Source organism: Aspergillus eucalypticola, assembly GCF_003184535.1.
Source record: "Aspergillus eucalypticola CBS 122712 chromosome Unknown BO83scaffold_18, whole genome shotgun sequence".
Lineage (NCBI taxonomy): Eukaryota > Fungi > Ascomycota > Eurotiomycetes > Eurotiales > Aspergillaceae > Aspergillus > Aspergillus eucalypticola.
Genome location: NW_020290292.1, coordinates 274,422 through 290,707, shown reverse-complemented (window position 1 = coordinate 290,707; position 16,286 = coordinate 274,422). Strand labels below are relative to the sequence as shown.

At 51.1% G+C, this 16,286-nt stretch overlaps 4 protein-coding genes across 4 annotated transcripts; 2 read left to right on the top strand and 2 right to left on the bottom strand.

The window, feature by feature from the left end:
- Positions 1–169: 169 nt before the first annotated feature.
- On the bottom strand, positions 170–7,289 carry BO83DRAFT_409440 (putative ABC bile acid transporter). Its single transcript, XM_025534134.1, has 7 exons — positions 7,041–7,289; positions 6,825–6,965; positions 5,492–6,769; positions 4,778–4,898; positions 4,390–4,695; positions 3,829–4,339; positions 170–3,774 (listed from the first exon to the last, which is right to left on the bottom strand). The coding sequence occupies exons 1-7, from the start codon at positions 7,199–7,201 to the stop codon at positions 203–205; spliced, it is 6,090 nt and encodes a 2,029-aa protein (XP_025386399.1). The 5' UTR covers positions 7,202–7,289; the 3' UTR covers positions 170–202.
- A 975-nt stretch (positions 7,290–8,264) lies between these two features.
- On the top strand, positions 8,265–12,814 carry BO83DRAFT_316443 (putative protein kinase; the record flags this gene model as incomplete). Its single annotated transcript, XM_025527661.1, has 3 exons — positions 8,265–8,370; positions 8,452–8,635; positions 8,773–12,814. The coding sequence occupies 3 exons, from the start codon at positions 8,265–8,267 to the stop codon at positions 12,812–12,814; spliced, it is 4,332 nt and encodes a 1,443-aa protein (XP_025386398.1).
- An 838-nt stretch (positions 12,815–13,652) lies between these two features.
- On the bottom strand, positions 13,653–14,228 carry BO83DRAFT_409438 (uncharacterized protein; the record flags this gene model as incomplete). The annotated part of the gene is given in 3 exon segments (XM_025534133.1): positions 13,653–13,781; positions 13,801–14,005; positions 14,051–14,228. 3 exon segments carry the CDS (start codon positions 14,167–14,169, stop codon positions 13,653–13,655), a joined length of 453 nt encoding a protein of 150 aa, XP_025386397.1. The 5' UTR covers positions 14,170–14,228.
- A 119-nt stretch (positions 14,229–14,347) lies between these two features.
- On the top strand, positions 14,348–16,144 carry BO83DRAFT_364193 (COPII-coated vesicle protein). The gene is made up of 3 exons (XM_025529603.1): positions 14,348–14,626; positions 14,775–15,365; positions 15,440–16,144. The coding sequence occupies exons 1-3, from the start codon at positions 14,536–14,538 to the stop codon at positions 15,955–15,957; spliced, it is 1,200 nt and encodes a 399-aa protein (XP_025386396.1). The 5' UTR covers positions 14,348–14,535; the 3' UTR covers positions 15,958–16,144.
- The last annotated feature ends 142 nt before the right edge of the window (positions 16,145–16,286 follow it).

Here is a 16,286-nt window from a genome sequence, read left to right as displayed (position 1 = left end):
ATTGTTTTTTATTTCCCGCGGAGTTGATCTCGTGGTTTATGCCTGCGTTCAGCGTAGGAGATTGTGGGAGTCTCGGTTCAAGATGAATAGCGGGCGTTTATGGAGGGAAAAGTTTCTGCATTGGCTTTTACTGTGATGTATTCGCTGGCAATGGAAATGGAAAAGCTTCCTTCTTCTCTCTACGTATCTGTCTATCGGATACTTACATATCCTTCACGAATCCCTGCTTGGATACTCGTCCCTGGTCCAGCATGATATAGTAGTCTGCGTCTTTGATGGCCTCCAGACGATGCGCGATGGTGATTACGGTCGACTCCCTCATCTCCTCGCGTAGCACTTGCTGGATTTCGAGTGAACTTTCATGATCAATTGAGGCAGTCGCTTCGTCCAGGATGACAATAGAGCTTCGGCGCAACACAGCTCTCGCGAGACCAATTAGCTGGCGTTCTCCCTGGCTGAGGTTCCGTCCGCCAGCTTCAACGTGCGTCTCAAGACTCCAGCCGTGTCGACTGCAGATTCGTTTCAGGACGTCTGCACACTCTGCGTCAGAGTACTCCTCTACTGGGTCGAGGTTCAAGCGGATGCTTCCGGGGAAGAGAACTGGGTCCTGCGCAACAAATGTGACTCGGGTGCGTAGAGCTTGTTTACTGACTTGTGTGATGTCCAAATCGTCGATAACGATGCGTCCCGAGTCGGGACGGATGACACTTAGTAGCGACACGGCCAGTGTGGACTTGCCGCTACCGGTTCGGCCGATTATAGCTGTCGTGGAGCCCCCTGGGATGCGCAGAGAAACATTTCTGAGTGAAGGATCCAGGTGAGGCGCATAGCGAATGGTCACGTCCTCGAAAACGATGTCACGGCCGAACTTGGGCCATGATGCAGGGGGGTCTATCGTTCCAGGTGATTCTTGCTCAACGTGAAGCAGCTCGTCTACCCTCTCAACTGAGACAAAATCCATTTGCAGTTGGCCATATTGCTTGCACAGGGCATGGGTAGACGCGACGAAGTTATTGGCTGCTACGAGCACGAACGCTGCTAGACCCGGCGAGACGCTCGTGTACAAGGCCAGGACGGTAAGGCAGAATGTCGAGAAAGCGGAGAGGCTCTCGAATCGATACATGAGCCAGCTCTGGAGAGACCAGTAGAAGTGGTCCATTCCTTGGAATTTATCCACTACTGCGATGACTCGATCTTGAAAGCGCCCTTCGGCATGGAATGCGCGAACGGTGGTCAGGCCGTGAAGCAGTTCACCGAAATTAGATATCAATGGGCTTAGTGACACCATCTCTAACCGCCGAAGGCTCTGCGACGTTGGTAGAAAACGCAGAAAAACCATGACAAATGCTGCCGTTAGTACAAGTGAGAATCCGAGAAAGGTCGGTGTCACTGAGGCGATCACAACAATAGATGAAATCCAAGTAATAGCCTGGAAGGCAATCATTTGGAACTGTTCGCTGATATTTCCATCAACAACGCCGATGTCCGAGGTCAAGCGATTCATCAATCGGCCAATGGGAGTCACATCGAAGAACCGAAAGGTAGCATGGCTCACTCGCCCCATGACTTCCTGGAAAAGCGTCTTTCCTGCACTATAGACCATCACAAGCATCACAAGTTGCGCAACCAGGAGGACGACTGATTGGAAAGTGGTGATGATGAAGAAGGCCAGCAGCCACGGACGGACATCTTCAACTGGTGCCGGGAATTCGTCAATGGGGTTGGAAGGTCTCCAGTCGAGCATTTTCACCATGGCCGACGGTGTTATCCAGTCCCCCGAGAACGACTTCTTGTTCGTACCGGAGTATCCGAACAATAGAAGTGTTTCATTGTAGGCTTCTCCCCACTCCTTCAAAAACCAGGATTGTCCCACGGATGTGAACCGGTACACAGCAAGCACGAGAATCAGGGTTATCCACCATCTGTACTTGCTGGCTCTGATGTACTTCCAATACACTCTAGCTTTGACACCCCATTCTGCTCGATGCTCTTCTTCTATGAACTTTGTCGGCACTGCAGCAGTCTCGTCGGTGGGTGCCGTTTCGCTCTCAGATTCAGTACTAGATGGAGTATCGGACGAGCTGGATTCCGATTGACCACTCTCATGCGACGAGAGCTCATGCTTATCTTCGACAACTGCGCGGCCCTTCTGTATGAGGACAATCTGATCTGCCATCTGTCGAACCAGGTGAATTCTATGAGTGACCAGCACAATTGTACGATTCTGCATCAAGGGACCTGAGAAGCATTTGCGAGCGACAGTTTCGGCTGTGTTGTGGTCCAGAGCTGACAGGGGGTCATCAAGGAACAGTATCCTGGCAGTGCTGTACATCGCCCGTGCAAGAGCCACCCGTGCCTTCTGTCCACCAGAGAGACCGACCCCGTTTTCACCCACAAAGGTCAAATCTCCATGCTTGAAGTTAGACAGATCAGGTAACAAGGCACACGCATCCAGCACCCGTCTGTAACGTTGCGCATCAAATGGTGAAGAGAACAGAATATTGTCTCGTATACTCATGCTCTGCAGCCAGGGGGTCTGGGCACAGTATCCAATCATTTCATTTGGTACGTATGAAACACCAGCGAGTCTGTCCAGTTCGCCAAGCAAGGCTTGGAGTAGAGCCGTTTTACCAGCTCCAACTTTGCCATACACAACGGTTAGCCCTGTTGGTACACTCAGGTCGACCTCGCGAAGGACTTGCAACTGTCTACCAGGCCAGGCAAAAGAGCAATGGTCCAGCTGAATTGATGCTGGCTCGGTCTCGATGACCTCCGTCTGCTCCTTATCTGGCTCAGCCATGAAGTCCTCAATTCTCTCCATAGCGATGGACGCATTGATCAGCACCGTTATGAGACTCGGGATGTCCCTCAGACGAGTCTCGAGCATAGTGAAGAGTTGTAGAGCAGGGAAGATAACGTCGATGCGTAATGGGTTTCCCGCCAAAAGAGTATATGCGTATAGCGCTATTACAGGGAAGAGGCCACTGGCGAAGGTGTTGATGAACCGGATAACGATACCCCATAGCATGGTGACAATACGAAGGTTCAGTTCAGATTGTCTGGCGTCCATAACCTGGCGCAACCAGTGATTCTGCCATCCATACCACCGAAGATGACGCAGCGCCTCCACAAACTGGGAGGAGACCTGTAGTCGACCATCTGTTGCAAGTCGGCGAACCCGTTCTTTTTGCAGCAGGACACGAGTGACAAATGCGTTCAGAACTTGCGCGATCAAAACTGCCACAATACCCAAGAAGCACGAAGGGCCAAGCAGTTTCCATACCAGCACAACCGCAATAACTAGCCCTAGGGGCTTATCGACCAACGTGTCGATCTCCCAGAAACGCTGGGCCACTTCGTAGACATCCCCGCGCAAAAGGTTGAATATCTTACCCATAGAAGCAGTTTCTTTGGCCTTTGCTTTGCGCGTGGCTCGTCGAAAGACGGAGAATTGCCACCACTTGCGCTGTTCCGGCTGCGCACCCAAAGCAGTGCTATCTTCATCTTGCACCCCATCCCCCTCTGCTTTGTCGACCAATTGCTGATCGAACACATTCTTTCTAGAAAGAGCTTTTTCATATACCATCATGATCATCTCGCCTCGACTTCTCTCGTAGCTACGTCTCCCATACCACAGACTTAGCACTTGCGACTGCGCGGCAATCAAGCGAAGGAGAAGAGACAGCAAAGCATATGTCAAGGCAACACGGTTTGACGAGCCACGGTCAGTCATGGCTTTTAGCAACTGCTGAAGTAATACCGGTGTAGAAAAATCTACTACTTCGTCAGCAATATCACATTAGGGTGTGTGTTATATCGAAGACCGACCGCAAAGCATCTGCACAATGGCAATGGTGGTAATTATCAGGACGTCGATTCCATTAGCCTGTAGCAGTCGGACAATAACAGACCCTTTTAGTCGGCGAAACTTCTCATGTAGCTTGCGGTGCTGAAATTCAAATCCTAAGAACCAAACATCTTCCTCTTGTAACTGCCTCTTCCTGCCAATGGAGATCAACGGGGCCATCCACGACACGCTCAGAAATTGCCAGAGCCGTAAATTGTCCTCGGGGCTGCGGTATTTACTGGATGGGGGTTGGCCAACAGCACCAATATCCATGCAGGGAAGTAAAGGACCTCGAAGCGGCATCACGAGGATTGCAAGACATCCAACCAAAGCAGTACCGGCTGCGACATAATGAGGGGCGAGGGTAGATTCATGCGCATCATAGATCGTTATAGAGGCGGTCTCTACTGCCAGTATGCTAATAAAGAAACTGAGTAAAGCAAGAGGGCAAGACCTCGGACGGGCTATTGCGATCAAACAAGTTGCGGCCATCTACTTGAGCGTCAGTGTAACGACTCCCTGCAGGGACACCCTTGGCTTACCCAGGCTATCAAAAGAGAAAGATTGGACGACCACCCCAGAAGGACTACTTTAATAAGTTCTGATGATAGCCCTACCAATGAGATGGCAAACAGGGTTATCACCCAGCCCAATTGTTGTTTTGAGCCATCAATTGGCAAGTCAGAGGTCATAGGCTGCTCTGGAACGAAAGGCTTGGTCCATTGGGGACGCTTTGCAATCGACACTTTACGGAGTACGTAGCCTAGTACAGCAATTGAGATGACAATTGCGGGTATGGTAGACATGTATCCCATAGCACATGGGGACAGCCGCGCCCCGCGCGAGTCCTAGTAACATAGAAATATGTCAATGAACCACGACTAGTAACTCCAACATAATCATTGTGGTCGCTCCCAATTTATGACCTACCCATATCCACTTGCAGGAGATGACTGCTCCATAGTGCTGTTCAACCGGCATTGGAGGAAGATATCGAGGGATGGGTATCCTGGGACACTGGGACTGTCCAGAGGAAGCAAGGTATTGGAAGCTGTCAGCCCCCAAGTCCGCCTTCAATCTTATCGCAACGGCGGATCATCGGCGTTGCCTCCGAAACACACCCTGCTGCCTTAGGCAGGACTTAAACCGCATGCGGTCGCTTCCCCACATTAGTGCCAGCATCTGGCAGGTTTCACATGGCAACTATTACTATGAAAGAAGTCTATACAAGGAACCCAGATTTAATCCTAAATAGTGTGAAGATATTTCAACAAGGAGAGGTCTACCTTGTGTCTCCACTAATTAACCTGCACTGTGTATGTAGGGTACAAGAATGAAAAAACAACAATCGATAAGTGTCCGATAGTGCCCGAAGCGAATCCATCAACGCTGTGGAGCCTTCCTGGTAGCCACAAGCCTGGTAATCGTACGGTATCAGGGTGGGCCTGAGACTGCTATTGATTGCAACTTGGTCTGCGTGGGTCGGATTATACATGTCCACTTGCTTAACGCCCTTCTGGGCATGTACGATGTTGATCTGAATATAATCCCCAATTCGATGGATACATCTCATCGCCAGTATCTTTCAGCGATCGTACATGTTATCATGTATCGCGGGTATCGTCCTCAGCTGCTTGATCATACTTATCAGCAGCTGGTAAACTGACACGGTGCACGATGCGAATCCAACGTCTCCTTCTCCATTCCCCCGTTACATGGGATCCGGTGTGCACCTTCTCCTCATAATCTTGGGAGATCCTTTCTTTCCCTTTCTTTCTGACCTTAGAATCATGTCCTTTCGATGGGTTTAATGACTCGAGGACATCATATGCTAGCGTAGACACTGCCTCTTCATATCTGTTGGAGGCCGGAGGCAGGTCCCAGACCCAACCACCAATCTCGCCACTGGTCATGCCACTTTCCGATGGACTACCGGAGACCTCGAAGCCAACTCCTGTAATCATGCGCTCCACAACCCACTCGCGACAGTCCAAATCTAACTCCCACTTCTTACCTTTCCACGCCCATCCAGTCGGGGGCTGGACATCCTCGAAGAATCGACAGCCCTTAGGACGATCACCGGCAATGCGTGAGGGGGAGAGCGGATCGTAAGGCATAGGACTGAAGAGAAAATGCTCCCATTGCGATTCAGAATAAGGAGCAAGGGAGCGATATTGGATCTCGAATACCTCAACCTCCCGCTCCTCTGGGGAGGAGTCCAAGGATATATTGGCCAGTGATTCCATCAATGACACGGCTTTTGAGGGCGAAGCAGGCATAGCCACACCGCCGAGGTTAAATGATTCCTGGCCTTTTCTATCCGTTGCCGGACCCTCTTCTGCTGTCTGATCTAACATATCCCCTGCAAGACTCTGTACCAGGTCTGGAAAGCTTGGGTGCATTGACAGAATGGCTGCATTGCCACCAACAAGGAGAATCAGTCGCCACGGGAGTAGGTGGGCGGTTAAAAATAACAGAGCTGCCATTAGAGTGCATGTAAGAAATACTGTCGATGAAAGTTTCTCATTGGAAAAGTTTGTCAACGGCGCGAACGCGGAAACTGTCGCATCATGTACATCGGAGTAGTCTGCCATGCAGTTTTGCAGATCTCTCATATTCCGAAAGAAATCCTTAGACGTCTCCGACGCTGGCTTAATGGTTTTGGCAGGAGCAAGGGCTGGGCCTTCATATGAGTAGTAAGGGGTGATGCTGGAAGTGGATGTCGAGGGAGGTGGAGGGTGGCGTGCGAGGAATGCAGGCACCATGACAAAGAACAAGAGTACGGCGAATGGAATAATGACGAGAAGATGGGGATCTAAGCATACGAAGGAATAGATGAAGAGAAAGGAGACTGTGTGGGAGGTCTGTTTCCAGCTGAGCAGGCGCTCCACACGGGTTTGAAACAGGAAAACGATGCCAATCCTATCAAAGAAATCAGCGTTTGAATCAGCCAGAGAATGAGAAGAGTCTCTTTTACCTTGCATTGAATCGGCGGAAATTGTTGGCCATCAGAGGTAGACTAAACGCCGGCCGTTTACTATCGATGGCAATTGGTTTGTCGCCGACTGACACTGATTCAGCATCGACATCTTCGACGGGCATAACTTGCTCCAAGATCCTGTTTTCGGACTCAGTCAGCCAAGGTAAGTCACACGATATCGATATAAGAAGGAATGATTAAGAGTTTGCCTACTTGGAGAAAATCCTATCCTGTAGAGAGCGACCGGCCTTGGACACTGATCGCTTCAGTACCCCAGGTTTTGATCGCTCGGCATCGTCATTGTGCTTGCCAGCGGCGATGACCGGGACAGGCTCGTCACGATTGACGAGGGCGTCCGTAGTGTGATCTTCCATGATGCCCCATCCAAGGTGATGCGAGTCGCATGAGGCGAAGGTGCATGTCTGATGATAGACGGTTCAACTCAGGAGAGAAGAAAGTCAGTGGCTCGGTTGGTTGGTAACTCCGAGAAGCACATGCAGAGAGAGCCGCGGGAGCTTATCGGTGGCTCACCAATGTCAGTGCCTGGTATGGACAGTATGGCGGGCGGGTAAGAAACTTGCAGTAATTGCAGTAAACTCAGTAACTACTATGTATCACCTGTATCCAACTGGTAAAGATGATACGTCTCATACGCACGGTACGTTACAAGATCGACAGAACATTAAGCAGCAAAACCAGCGGTGTTTGAGTGGTTTGCAAACCCACCGGGCCCCATTTTTGTAGAAGCAAAAAGGAGCAGGGGGGCACAACTGGTTTCGCGATACGTTAAACAGCGCTTTGGGCTAGGAATTATTATTGTTGTTTACCACCGCTTTGTCTTCTTCCTCCATTTTCCTCTCCCACTTCCTCATCCTCTTACGCTTCCTAACAGGCCCCGGGAGGGTTACTCATTTCTTTGTTTGATTGCTACCGACCGATTTTACCTCTTCGGTGTATTTCTACATTTGCCCTCGCCCCGTTCCTATTGTCTGGTTTCGTCCGTTGCTAAGGTATATGCGCCCGTAACTTTCTCTCCAACGCCAAGTCTACCAGAACTCCTGTCCTCGGCCAGAGTTCTCCTCTGCAATCCCACGCTTGGTTCTTCCTTTTGGATATTTTTACTGGGAAGGGCGCTTGGGCTCATCTGTCAAAGCTTTCTGGGAGATTTTCGACGGTCTAACTTGCTGCCCAGGTTTCTCGTCGACATCCCGGAACAGAGATCGCTGTTCTTGATCCCCGCAATGGACCGGTAGCAACTATCGATGGGTCGCGCGACGGTGTCGATAAAGGTTCTGCTTGGTTTAGATACTAAGCAGTCGTTTACTTCTGAACGCCATTGCGATTGGGATCTCATTTTGATTCCTTCGCCAATCTGAGCTACCATCCTCTTGCCTGCCCGTTTGTTCGTCGGATGCTGTTTCTCGGTCGGAGTTGAGGATGTCGGAAAATCTAGCTTTCCAGCAAACTCCAGGAAAGGGGCAATCGCGCAGGGTACAATCAAGGCCATCTAGCCCATCTCACATTGATGATACAAGCTCGGCAGGTAAGTCTTGACTTGGAAATGGAATCCAGGCTGTTTGCGGGTGGTTGAATATCGAGACGTTAACATTATCTATTAATGAAGCAGATGGTACTACGCGCAGACGATTGCAAAAGCACGCCTCAACCCCGTTCCTATCAGATACTGCCTCCCATTCCCCTAAAGTCGCTGCTGGAATCCGAACTGGTGTGATGAGCAAGAGGAGACTCTCGATTCGAGACCAGAAAGTGCCACAGGGCCCGCGACCGCAGGATCCCTCGCGAACAAGGTAGTTGGACCTCCTTTTTCTCTTTGTGGTGGATTGTTGCCCCCCTTTTCCAGACAATTCGTTTTCTATGTTGGTTTATGCGCCAAGTTTACTCCTAGAGCTCTATGTGTGACGATGGGCTGATCTTGATGTCTTAGCAACATGTCTGGTTCCTTCTTTCATTCCGGTCATTCTTCGATTGATTCCACCAACGACTCGACGCAGAGCAACAACTCCCGCATCAGCCTCCGATCTACCAGCATAAGTAACTTCTCAAAAATCGAATACAACAAACAAACCCCTCCTGACAGCACAGAATTCCTCGCCCCCGTCAATTTCGACGATCTCCAAAACAGCATAACAGAGCCGAGTCTCAGTCACTTTCCCACTCCTGGACAGGCCGGGGCTGGGTTTGAGCCAAGGCTTCCGAACAATAGTAACGATAATGGCACGACTACTAGGTCAAGGAGCAATTCCGTTCGGAGGAAAAGCCTGGTCAACGGTTCTATCGAACCAGGTTCGGCTCGAGCTCCAGCTTCAGCCACGGCTGCTCGAAGCCGTCGCCAGAGCCTCGCCCAACCTACAGCCACAACCACAACTACTTCGCGCGCTCCTCGAAAGTCCATCGGCCCTGGCTCTCTCTCGGCAACTGGGACAGGCAGACGGCAAAGCCTGTCAGCACGAAAGGCCAGTGCAGACACAACACGGATGGATCAAGGCAACCTTCTGCGTCCGAGGACACAGCATTTCGAACCGGCCCGACAGCAGGATGGCACGAAGCTCTCTAGCACTTCCCGGAGCATCAAAGCCAAGTCGCTGCAACCGCCATTGAGGGAACCCCAAGAGACCTACCTGACAGCATCTGGCCCTGCGGAGCATTCTCGCTCTTGTTCCACAAACGCTGTTCGAACTCCAGTCAAGAACGCGGCAGCTCCCATGGCAACTCCATCATCTTCATCCAAAAGGGTTTCGGTCATGCCGCCACATGCTACTGGCTTAGGGGCTCGGACCATAAGCCCCACTGATGCGCGACGAATTAAGCGTATGTCTACGGTGCCATCGGCGCAACAAGCACCGTTTACCCCTCCGACTCAGACAGAGCCCATGCCTACTCGTCCTAGGTCCACTGCGCAATCTCCTTCGCATATTCCTCGAAAGAGCAGTGTAACCCCCTCGTCTACTCGTACTACGCCTGACCCAAATCGGAAATCTTATAGCTCTGGCCTATCTCTATCATCAAACACCACCTACAACTCCGCAAGGAACTCGGGGGGCTCATTGCAGACCAGGCTATCTCAGTCTTCATCCACGTCACGTTTGCCTACCCCCAAGCCTCGTATGGAACATGCGGCGGCCGATCAGGAGGTTCCGCCTGTTCCTGCAATTCCAAAGGCGTACGAGTCACCCAAAGGCGATTTTGACCCACCAAATTACGTTACCCCCCGAAAGCCAAGTCTGTACTTGGACGTCGAACCTAAGCCTAAGGTAGAACAAGACTCAGACACGAATCAAACAGCAAGTGCGACCGAAGATGATACACATGGAGCCAATGACGAGCGAGCTTTGAAAACACCGGATGCGAAAGGGAAGCCATCCGCCGGGCTGGCGAAAAAGAGTTTACAGCCCTTAAAGTTACCGCCGTTGAATTTACTTCCTCTGGGTACCCCAATGACGACGAAGATCGAGGCGTTGAAGGACCGGGATGATGACGTCAAATCCTACACGCCTTCGGCACAGACTCTGTCCAAAACCCCCAGTACTCCGTTAACGGCCTCCAAGGCAAACTTTTTCTCACCACACGACAATGAGGATGCAGTGCCACTTACCCAGGCTAGAAGTAGCACGTCGCATTTCGCCTTGAGTACATCATCAGGCAGTGCGGCTCTTCGGACGGCCAGCAGCTCTAGTGCGCTGGCGGCTTTTGACAACATTTCTGTCGGCACAAGAACCGTTTCGCCATACATCGCGTACAGCTTGCCGAAAAGCACTAGCGACTATACAGCTTTGCGCATTAAAGCTACCGATGATTGCTCTCCCAAGGTGACTCAGTCTCACAAGCTCACCGGTCCTCGTCCCCAAACACGATCATCCGCCTTCTCTTCCAATGCCGAGACCATCAGTCAGCTTTCGACTCCTTCTGACCCCGACAACAACAGCGTGTCGGGCTCCTCCCTCCGCAGTAAGATCACCTTCACTCGGAACCGCAGCAGTTCCAAGCCCCAGCAGGGGCCCGAGTCAAATGGCGACCCTATAAAACATGAAAAGATGCCCCCACCGAAGCTCCCAGCCTCTGCAACTTGGAGTAACATGTCAACAGCGAGTACCTCTAGCCCATCGCTCAAGCCGTCCTATCTCAAATCCCGGCGACAAGCATCGATGTCTACCGCTACCAACCAGCCGATGAGGAACCCTAGCTTCAGCAGCGACCAGAGCCTCGCGCTGGAGCCAAGTCCTTCCAATGAGTCAGGCGATAGTGATGTGGTAGCGCACCGCTCAGCGGCGTCGATATTATCGCCTGTACACAAGATTATTAGCTCGGCCAAGTCGAGTGTCGGGGCCACGTCAGTTCCTACGGAGTCTAATGTAGACGCCGATATACGCGTGGCTGATGAAGAAATGCGACGGCTTGGCAGCAAGCGTAAAGATTTTGAGACCGCGGCTAGGAATCTGGATGACTTGCGCCGCAAAGCCAGTCCCAAGGAGCGTGTCAGTCCGGCACAGGCTCTGCGGGTCGCCAGTCTGAACATCTTCGAGCGTGGAGAGATCATCGACTTCAAGGATATCTACTTTTGCGGGACCCAGAATGCGAAAAAGCATGTTGGTGATCTGACTGCGCAAGCGAACTTTGGCTACGATGACGATCGCGGCGACTATAATATTGTTATTGGAGACCATTTGGCCTACCGATACGAGGTTATTGATGTTCTGGGCAAGGGTAGTTTTGGTCAAGTGGTGAGATGCATCGATCACAAGACAGGCGGCTTGGTTGCCGTTAAGATTATCCGCAATAAGAAGAGGTTCCATCAGCAAGCGTTGATCGAGGTCAATCTTCTCCAGAAGCTGAAGGAATGGGATCCTCATCGTAAACACAGCGTTGTGAACTTCACCCAAAGCTTCTACTTTCGCGGCCATCTTTGCATCTCGACTGAGCTGCTCGGAATGAATCTCTACGAGTTTATCAAGGCACACGACTTTAAGGGATTCTCTCTTAAACTGATTCGTCGCTTTACGAAGCAGATGCTGGGTACACTGGTGCTTCTACATAACAAGAAGGTGATTCACTGTGATCTCAAGCCAGAAAACATCCTCCTCGTGCATCCAATGAGCTCTGAGATCCGAGTCATCGATTTTGGATCCAGCTGCTTTGAGAATGAGAAGGTGTACACTTATATTCAGAGTCGATTCTACCGTTCTCCGGAAGTCATTCTCGGCATGTCGTACGGTATGCCCATCGATATGTGGAGTGTTGGTTGTATTCTGGCAGAGCTTTTTACCGGATACCCCATCTTCCCCGGAGAGAACGAGCAGGAACAGCTTGCTTGCATTATGGAGGTCTTTGGACCTCCAGAGAAGCACTTGATTGAGAAAAGCACTCGGAAGAAACTCTTCTTTGACTCGCTGGGCAAGCCGAGACTTACAGTCTCTTCCAAGGGTCGACGACGTCGTCCCAGCTCCAAGGAGCTCAAGCAGGTCCTGAAATGTGACGATGAGGCATTCCTCGACTTCATTTCCCGTTGTCTTCGATGGGATCCCAGCCGCCGTATGAGTCCTCAGGACGCATTGAGGCACGAATTCATTACGGGGGTGAAGATGCCGTCCCGAGCAAGAACCTATACACTGACGACGCAATCTCCTGCGAAGCGGGCAACGACGTCTTCTCACCCTTCTGCCGGCCGGCCTCTGCCGGAACCTCCTGTGACCAGCCTCAAATCCGGCACGCTGATCCGCAACCGGGATGCTTCGGGAACCTCTCCAGTCAAGCTACCTGCGGGTAAACGCCATTCGACTGTGAGTGGACTACCACCGTCGACGCCCGCCAAACGAGGGACTAGCATTAGCACTACCAGTACTCCTGGCTCAGCGCTACCTCGCGTTGCAGCCCGGAGTATTAGTGGCAAGCCAGACCTCGCGACGGCGGCGGCTGCGACCAGCCTGGTAAGTGCCGAAGAGCCCGACGAAACGCCACGAGCCGGTCATTAACTTGCATACAGAGGACGAAATGAAGTGGGCAGTATCATACGGCTTCGCATCCCTCCCCATTTTCACTTCTTGCATATCTGTAATAATAATTGTTTCTTGTTTTGTTTTCAAGGTTGCATAAACGGGTGGAAGCATCGGCGGTTCTGTCTCCCGTTGTCATGATTGATTTTGAACCGTTATGGGCCCCCGTGTGGTGGACGTCCAAGGGGTTCGTGGTATACCCTTAATTGAGCATCTGCATGCCTTCCGTATGATTTGCATTTCGATTTTAGAGCCCTTTTCCGAGCATGTTGTTCTCCAATCCTGTCATGACCCTGGGAGCTGTCTACTCCCCTTCCTGCATTTGTTTCCTTTGTCACTCTTTCCCCCCTTATATGCCTTTCTTATCTCTTATCTCTTTTTTTCTTACTTCCTGATCGGGTCCTGATGGCCGGTGTTCCGTGTTCATGGGCGGGTCTGGGTAAATGTGATGATGATGCGTGGATAGCATCTGTACAGTTGTCTCTTATTCTTTGGCCTCCCCTCATCATAGTTATGGCAGTGACACGAATGGTGCCAGTGGTGGAGGATCGTGATGTTATGACTTAGACCATATAGGCATATATACCGTGCATATCACCTGTGCATTTGTGTTTTCTGTAATGATGTTATCTACTAGGATTTTGTAGCAAGCTAGTATTGGTTACAGTCCCGCTGTCGTCTATTCCCAGCTTCAACCAGCGGGAAACGATGCTATCATGGGTATACAATAGTGACTGCTTGTATGGCTCAGTATTGATCGGAGTACCAATATTAGTTCTTGATATGAATTACGTTCTCCAGGCTACTAGCTAAGCCCTCACTGATAATAAGCCCCCTGGTCAAGCAGCAGAGGTGTCTGATCTGGCCACAACAGTACAATTCCATTCTTCGCAGCCGTTACTTCCTCCGGATCGACAAGTAACCCTTGATGCTGAAGCAGACCAAACTGGTCCGTAACCCAAAACCTGCATCCGACACCTGCAGAAGTCGAATTCGTTTTTGTGGCGGTCATTTTGAATGAGTAGATTGTAGATGTCCTTGACCTTCAGATTCGGAGGAACATGAACCTTGAACTGCGTCTGAGCATCCGGTGCCCAAAGATATGGAAGCTCTGAAATAGCTATGTATCCTTTGGAGCCACCATGGAGGACTGTACTTGGGACTGTATGACTTGGCTGGCAATCAATGCAGACGGAGGTTGGATCTTAGAGACACCAGTGGTTGGTGCCGGCGGTCTGGGTGTGAGGTACTGCAGTGATGCTATGTACTGGGCTGTTGAGGATGATTGCTTCGCGAGATTGGGGAATGAAGTGGATGATTTGGAAGTTTGGCATGTTTAGTATGCAGTTATGGTTCTTATGGTAGTTACTAGTTAGTTACTAGCTAGTAGTCATGGTTCACGGAGGATGATCAAGGCTTATCGATAAGGGCGGGAAGGGGAATTGCGGAGAAAGAATCAACAACTGAAGGGAATCCGGACTACTTGGCCTTTCGGCTTCCTTTCGCCAATCCCTCCGCCGCTCCCCTCTCTTCCTCTTGCTTTCCTCGGCCTCCATACGAGAGCTTTGAGCTCCATTGATTGTCGCTCCCTATATCCTCATCGAACTTACTCTCTGTCCTTCCTTTCATTCTCTTCTACCCTCCCCCTATTCATGCCTTGATCGGTTGAATTGTTATACACTTCGCGACACGCATTCGTGATGAATGGCTTCGCATCGCACGGCCTCGACGAGGATGCATTCGGGGAGAAGTCTGGGCTGCAGGGCGGCCTAAAGACATTTGATGCTTTTCGTACGTTGAGCTCCGTATTTATGGATCATTTCAATGTCCACAATCATGCGTTTACTATGGCCCAAGCCTTGTAGTAAACAGCCGCGCATGGATATACTGCCGGTCCATGCCAGCGACACCCCGAACTAACATGCATTCTTTCATCCAGCCAAGACAAAACCCTCATACACTGCTCCATCCCGCCGCGGAGGACAATGGACCGTCCTCATTCTTGTCATTTGCACAGTCTTCACCTTCTCAGAATTCCGCACCTGGCTCAGCGGCTCCGAGAACCACCACTTCAGCGTCGAAAAGGGTGTCGGCCATGACCTACAACTGAACCTTGACCTCGTTGTCCGCATGCCCTGCGACACCCTCGACGTCAACATCCAAGATGCCTCTGGCGACCGCATCCTCGCCGGCGACCTGCTCCAACGCGAGCGCACCAGCTGGAAGCTCTGGATGGACAAGCGCAACCGCGAAACCTCCGGCGGCGTCCATGAATACCAAACCCTCAGCCAGGAAGACTCAGACCGGATCTCCGCCCGCGAAGCCGATGCACACGTCCACCACGTCCTCGGTGAAGTGAGGAAGAACCCGCGCCGGAAGTTCGCCAAGGGACCCAGGCTGAGGCGCGGCGATACAGTCGACTCATGTCGCATCTACGGCAGCCTGGAGGGCAACAAGGTCCAGGGTGACTTCCACATTACGGCTCGCGGGCATGGCTACAGGAACCTTGGAGAACATCTGGATCATGGAGGTACGCTCTCACTCATTCAATCTCCCATCCACAACATTCAAGAAATGAAACGCAGTCAATTAATATAATCCCAGTCTTCAACTTCTCCCATATGGTCACCGAACTCTCCTTCGGCCCTCACTACCCTACTCTTCTCAACCCGCTCGATAAAACCATCGCCACCACCGAAACCCACTACTACAAGTACCAATACTTCCTCTCCGTCGTCCCCACCCTCTACTCCAAGGGCGCCAGCGCCCTCGACACCTACACCAACCACCCGGATCTCATCGCCACCAACAGGAACAGGAACCTCGTCTTCACCAACCAATACGCTGCCACCACCCAAGCCCAGGAGCTGCCCGAGAACCCCTACTTCATCCCCGGCATCTTCTTCAAGTACAACATCGAGCCGATCCTGTTGATGATCAGCGAAGAGCGGACGAGCTTCCTCTCGCTGCTGATCAGACTCGTCAACACCGTGTCGGGAGTCATGGTCACGGGCGGTTGGGTGTATCAGATCTCCGGGTGGGTTGGAGAACTGGTGAACCGGAAACGGGGTAGAGGAAAGTCAGAGGGTGTGCTTACGGGGAAGCACTATGCGGAGGATTAGATTATCTCCACCATCATCATCATCATCATCATCATCAATTTTTGTTATTATTATTAGCATTATCATCTTTTGTCTAAGTCTATGTCCTTGTCTCGGATTGTGTATGTATATCTCTTGTGAGAATACGAGGGAAACTGATAGTTAGACAAAAGAGATATGTGTTTTGCATTGCATATTGTACTTCTTTCCTGCATCTTGCTCTTATTATTTGGAAATTAGCACGTCGAATGAAGTACCCGTTCATATGACCTCGTCCTACTACATTGGGGCACTTATACAAGTATCATCTATGCTCAACAGTGCATGTCCCGTCCCGGTATACCATGATG

Excerpts from the sequence above, each read along its gene's own strand:
- BO83DRAFT_409440 (XM_025534134.1), bottom strand. The coding sequence starts at position 7,201 with ATGGAAGATCACACTACGGACGCCCTCGTCAATCGTGACGAGCCTGTC. Across the intron at positions 6,966-7,040 it reads CAGGATAGGATTTTCTCCAA|GATCTTGGAGCAAGTTATGC; the intron begins GTAGGCAAACTC and ends GTCCGAAAACAG. Across the intron at positions 4,696-4,777 it reads TCTCCTGCAAGTGGATATGG|GACTCGCGCGGGGCGCGGCT; the intron begins GTAGGTCATAAA and ends CTATGTTACTAG.
- BO83DRAFT_364193 (XM_025529603.1), top strand. The coding sequence starts at position 14,536 with ATGAATGGCTTCGCATCGCACGGCCTCGACGAGGATGCATTCGGGGAG. Across the intron at positions 14,627-14,774 it reads AAAGACATTTGATGCTTTTC|CCAAGACAAAACCCTCATAC; the intron begins GTACGTTGAGCT and ends TCTTTCATCCAG. Across the intron at positions 15,366-15,439 it reads AGAACATCTGGATCATGGAG|TCTTCAACTTCTCCCATATG; the intron begins GTACGCTCTCAC and ends ATATAATCCCAG.